This window comes from Protomyctophum bolini, assembly GCF_963924005.1.
Source record: "Protomyctophum bolini genome assembly, chromosome: 9".
Lineage (NCBI taxonomy): Eukaryota > Metazoa > Chordata > Actinopteri > Myctophiformes > Myctophidae > Protomyctophum > Protomyctophum bolini.
Window position 1 is genome coordinate 8,915,274 of NC_137870.1, and position 5,954 is coordinate 8,921,227.

A 5,954-nucleotide genomic window follows, 5' to 3' on the forward strand; every position below is an offset into this window, starting at 1 on the left:
TGCGGTCTGAATAGCCACCTGGCTATGCACAGACGACAGATACAACAATAATCATGAATCCTATTTGGGGCAACGTCATCCAATGCAGTCCATGAACTTCAAGGTGCAGGCCTTCGTCAGTATTCAAAAGGTATATATTTATTGACGACGTTTCGAGCCTTGGCTCGAATCTGCTACTTCTGTAGTAACAGAAGAGTAACAGTTTTGAGGGTTTCCAGCCGACAGGGACACATATGAACCAGTAGGCAGCGCCGGTCCAGCGGAACATCAAAGCTATACATAATTAAAGTAACCTTTGAGTGTGTGTGTGTGTGTAGGCCTACGGTTAAAATTAATTACATTCTGCTGGCCAGGACATTGGGTCGGTCGGCATTCACATTCCTCTCTGCTGCAGCGTGAGTGAGGAGGAACTTTATTGTTTGCAGAGATGCTAGAGCTAGCCAGTGTCCTCGCCTGGCCCTGGATATAACAACAACAACAACAGCAACAACAGCAGGATTAACCTTGTTTTGGTTTTTCCAGACTGGTAATAACTAAAGCTGCTAAATGGGTGAGCATTCACCGTCAAATCTGCTTTAGTTCAGTTCACCTCCTACTACTACCTCACACTGGAAGAGCAGTGTGGTTCACACGTGTTTTCATGTCAAGTTAATGTATTTAACCTACATAACTTAAAAGGTATTTATTTAGCTGAGGACCGCCGTCCGAAAATAATCGGTGCCAGGGAAATGTTTCAGACGGCATAAATATTCTACTCTCTGTCTTGATACATGTGTATATATATATATATATATATATATTAGTGCTTAGTGAAATGACTGCAAAACTATTTCAAACAGTTGTCTCGATTACCAATAATATACAACAGATCTATAAGCATGTAGCCTGTATATCAACGATTGTTTTGTAAGTACAGGGTTAAGTAACTCACCCGACAAATACATTACCGGGGTAATTACGTTTTTCTTGATTGCTCGATCGGGGCGGCAGTGGGTCAGGGGTAGAGTGGCCAGTGACGCGGTCGGATTGGGAACCGCGAGGTTCCCAGTTCAATCCCAGGCTCAGCCTTAGAGTTAGTGTGGAAGTGTCCTTGAGCAAGACGCTGAACTCCTCCCTTTGATTGGTTGATGCCTTGAATGTGTATGTGTGAATGTAATGAACAATCTATGTAAAGGTGTATGAGTGTGTGTGTGTGTGTGTGTGTGTGTGTGTGTGAATGGGTGAATGTAATGAACAATCTATGTAAAGGTGTATGAATGTGTGTGTGAATGGGTGAATGTAATGAACAATCTATGTAAAGGTGTATGAATGTGTGTGTGAATGGGTGAATGTAATGCACAATCTATGTAAAGGTGTATGAATGTGTGTGTGAATGGGTGAATGTAATGCACAATCTATGTAAAGGTGTATGAATGTGTGTGTGAATGGGTGAAATGTAATGAACAATCTATGTAAAGGTGTGAATGTGTGTGTGAATGGGTGAACGTAATGAACAATCTATGTAAAGGTGTATGAATGTGTGTGTGAATGTAATGAACAATCTATGTAAAGGTGTGAATGTGTGTGTGAATGGGTGAATGTAATGCACAATGGAAAGCGCTTTTGGATAAAAAAAGCTCTATACAAATGCACCATTTACCATTTATTCAATTAACCTACATGAGCCAGATTACGTCGGTTTTCAGTTAAATGCCCAGCGCTATATGCATATCATGTGCAAATACAGATGTATGCTCCATTATATCTACAGGTGTGTACTAATCCCTGTGTGTGTGTGTGTGTGTGTGTGTGCGTGTGCGTGTGTGTGCGTGTGCGTGTGTGTGCGCGTGTGTCCTATCCACTAGTCTCTCTCTCTCTCGCTCTCGGTGTGTGTGTCCGTGTGTGTGTGTGTGTGTGCTCTAGTCGCTCTCTCTCTCTGTCCTGGCTCTCGGTGTGTGTGTGTGTGTGTGTGTGTGGGGGTGGGTGGGGGGGGGGGGGGGGGTGCGTGCTCTCATTCGCTGTCTCTCTCTCGCTCTCTCTCCTGGCTCTCTGCCAGGCAGCTCTCGTCGATGTTCTCCAGGCTGTCTGCGTGCTGGATGCTGAGCTCGGAGAGGGGGATGCTGGGTAGTGTAGTCTGTTCCGGGTAGAGCCACGGCTTCAGGCCCGGGTTGTGTCTATGTTTCCACTCGGGGTACTTCACACACGCCTTGTTGATCTTCTTCATCGCCTGACCAGAGAGAGAGAGAGAGAGAGAGAGAGAGAGAGAGAGAGAGAAATGGTTGTCAAGAGAGACATATTTTTTTTTAATCAATATGCATGTGTACTAGGGTTGGGACAGTTAATCAAATCTAATCGATTTAATCGATTTTAAGAAATAGCCACCTTGAATACAAATAATGGACTGGACATTTATGAAATAGTCTACTCCAGCATGCAGAAATTCAGACAGACCGACAGACCAGTGTCTGTGACATCGCAGCCACTTTGAAATACTCAAATATCTAAAAACACATATTAACCACATAAAAACCACAGGAGCTTGTAGATCTGCTATTTTTCAATAGCTAAAGTATAGCTAAATGCTTAAAACACCAAAAGGGGTTCCAGTTCAGATTGGTTAAACATCTGACAGCATTCGTTGTATACTCAAACGCTCTGGGAGTATTGTTCCTTTGACAACATTCAGCCCAATTATTTGACACCGACCGAAGCACAGAGGGAGGAGACGGATGTGAAGACATCAAAGGAGAGATCGATAGAACACAGACAGAGATGGAGAGCAGAAAGGGTGTTAAGGCCAAAATTTACTTGCTTTGGCATCGGCCACTGGAACATATAAATCTAAATTGCTTACTCTGTTCGGCTTTAAAGGAGAATTCCACGCTAGAAGGCTTTCTTACCTTTATTTGTAGTTGTTACGTCCCCACCAAAGAGGTCCAGGTGTTATTTTGTGCAAGAGTGCATTATTGGCTATTTCCCCTAATATAAGCCCTCAATGGGGGTTGGGTGTTTGTGCTATTTCGCTTATTTCCATCGAAATAAGTAGTAAAGTGTGACGCTTGGGATACTATTTACCTTATGAAGAGAGGATATTTACAACAAAAAAAGTTGAGCGATGGAAATAAGCGAATTAGCACGACAACCCAATGCCCAATTCAATTCATTGAGGGCTTATGGTAGGGGAAATAGTCAATAATGCACTTTTGCACAAAATAGCACCTGGACCTCTTTGGTGGGGACGTCACGTAACAACTACAAATAAAGGTAAGAAAGCCTTCTAGCATGGAATTCTCCTTTAAGGCTTTGTAAACTAAACTTGTACGAGGCAAATGGAAACAAGATAGCAGATTTATTTTGTGCTATCCCTTTTGGACTGAGTGTTTGACTGTACTCTGTTGCCGTTTATACATGCTGTCTAATGAACTATTCAATCAATCAATGAAAGATAATGACTAGATAATATTGGTATACAAAGTAATGTCTGACAGTGACGATATATATACCAGTGGTTTTCAACCAGTGGTCCTTGAGGAGGTTCCAGGTGGTCCCTATGGACCACTATGGTCCCTATGGTGGCTAAATGATGGAGAGTTGGCAAACCAAATGGACCCTTAGATCTCTCTCTCTCTTTTTGAGAGCGTAACATGAAATCAAATGGTTGCAAGAGTTAAACTATTGTTAATTATCTGCATTAGTTATTACAATTAGAGAATGTAGACGATTTTTTATTTTGATGGTACCAAGTACCAACATCAATACAGCATGGAATTGTGGACAAAATTGTATTCAACGAAAGACAAAACATTTACAATTTACAATTTAGGCATTTAGCAGACGCTCTTAATCCAGAGCGACTTACATTAAGCAATAACAAAAACATGGCATACATCACATATACTGTATACAAAGTAGTTATCATGAATCATGTATAAACTAAGAACGTAACAGTGGAGTATCTATGTAAAACTATACATACTATACTATATTATATATTATACATAAAGTGCTATGACTACATAAAATGCAATTCTAGTGCTGCCTGTGTAACAAGCTATAAGTCTGTTTAAAATACTATCTAAGTCTACATAAAGTACTATCCAAGGGGCTAGGCTAGGGCAAGTGCTACGGGCCATGGTGGAGTCTGAAGAGGTGGGTTTTCAGACTACGGCGGAAGATTGGGAGTGAGGCTGCAGTTCTGACTGTCATGGGAAGTGCATTCCATAGTTTTGGGTTTGAGAGGCTAAATCACATCAAATGGTGGCTCCGTGGCTCAAACCTCAAATGCTGAATAAATGAAATGAAAACCAAACCACTGATATAGCCTACGCAGTAACAACTAAAACGACGCAGGCACTTTCCCAGATTGAAATGTATAACAACGTAGCCCGTTCAGCTCTAAATGTGTTAATGATAAAATCCTATTAGAGGCTAAATTCGTCGCCTCCTGCTCTCTCTCAACTGGCACCAGTTGATCCGAGCACAAAGGAACCTTAGAAACACACCTGGTACACACTGGACACTGTTGCGACTGCGTTTAGATGTTGTTTCCAAGCAACTTTTTACAGGTGTCTTGAAAAGACAGCTGTCAACAAACACCCAGAGAACTATAGTGGCGAGATGGTCACGATTGGCTGGCCTCTAAGCCAATGGGCCCTAGTATACGCCCCGTTCAGACAAAAAAACAAAAAAGAAGCCTTTGCGCCGCTGAGACAAGTAGCAACCTGTAAATTACATTTAATTTCTTGCTAACCCTTCAATGATTTATTCACCAATCAACCCCATCTCTGCCAGACTACTTAATAGCTTAATTATTTTATTGCCATCTACGTACATATTCGTACCTTTATTTTGAAAAAGTCCGGCACACTCGAAGTGTTAAATGCCTTGAGAAAATGTTTGTTGTAATTCGGTGCTATATTAAAAATAAACTTGACTTGACAAGAAACAAATAAGAATTCAACACAGAGTAAGGGGCGACCACTCTGGACACTCTGTCCTGTCCAGTCTATCTGGACAGTACAGACTGTATGGAGGACAGTTATTGTACAGATTCCTGTACAATAACAATAACAGTGACATAAAATCATGTGCAACCATGGCAGCCGACAGGCAGTGTGTTGTGTTACGGGCAGTGTGTGTGTGTGAGAGAGAGAGAGAGAGAGAGAGAGAGAGAGAGAGAGAGCCTCGGACATTGGTATGGAGTGATGCCTTCATCCCTCTCCTCTCCATCCTGACATGGCTGGCCTATTTCAGCTCACACACACATGCGTGCAGGCGCACTAACACTCACACTCACACACACACACACACACACACACACACACACACACACACACACACACACACACACACAGCAGACATCATTCATTATACATGGAGCTCCATGGCGCCCCCATTCTGCTCTGCTGGGTGTGGGTGTGACCGTAATGCATGAGGCAACCTCTCTCTCTCTCTCTCTTTATAACCCAACCTCTCTCTCTCTTTATAACCCTATACAGCCTGTTCTGCTCTTTACAGCAGTGGGTTTTCATTTCAAGGTCCACAGAACCATGACGTTTAGCCTCGCAGACCAAACAACTTAAGAACATTTTGTTGTCGTAGGATTTTGTCCACAGTTTCATGCCGTCTTGATGTTTGTACCATTAGGAGAGATAACAGGCAAATGTTGATCGAAATAGAAATTCTTCCACATTCTCTCTAATTGTGTGGACTGTAATTTAAGTCATGTAATTAAGTAATTTAACTCTTGCGAGCGTAAAATGAAACCAAATGGACGCGCCCAGGTGCCCATTGTTTAGCCAAGGACCACCTGGAAGCCCCTCAAGGACCACTGGTTGTCGGGACAACGCTCCACACGTCCCAAACTCTTCTCCCTTCTGGCTCCAAAACTATGGAAGGCACTTCCCATTCCAATCAGAACTGCAGCCTCACTCCCAGTCCCAACCATCCGCCGTAGTCTGAAAACCCACCTCTTC

General features: G+C 42.6%; 1 protein-coding gene across 1 annotated transcript in view; it reads right to left on the reverse strand.

Moving 5' to 3' along the window:
* Positions 1–1,929: 1,929 nt before the first annotated feature.
* Positions 1,930–5,954, reverse strand: part of stard10 (StAR related lipid transfer domain containing 10) — a 22,876-nt gene continuing 18,851 nt past the window's right edge. Inside the window, exon 7 of the mRNA XM_080772609.1 lies at positions 1,930–2,206. Coding sequence (XP_080628735.1) covers positions 1,991–2,206 — 216 coding nt within the window. The 3' untranslated portion in view covers positions 1,930–1,990. The remainder of the gene's footprint in view (positions 2,207–5,954) is intronic.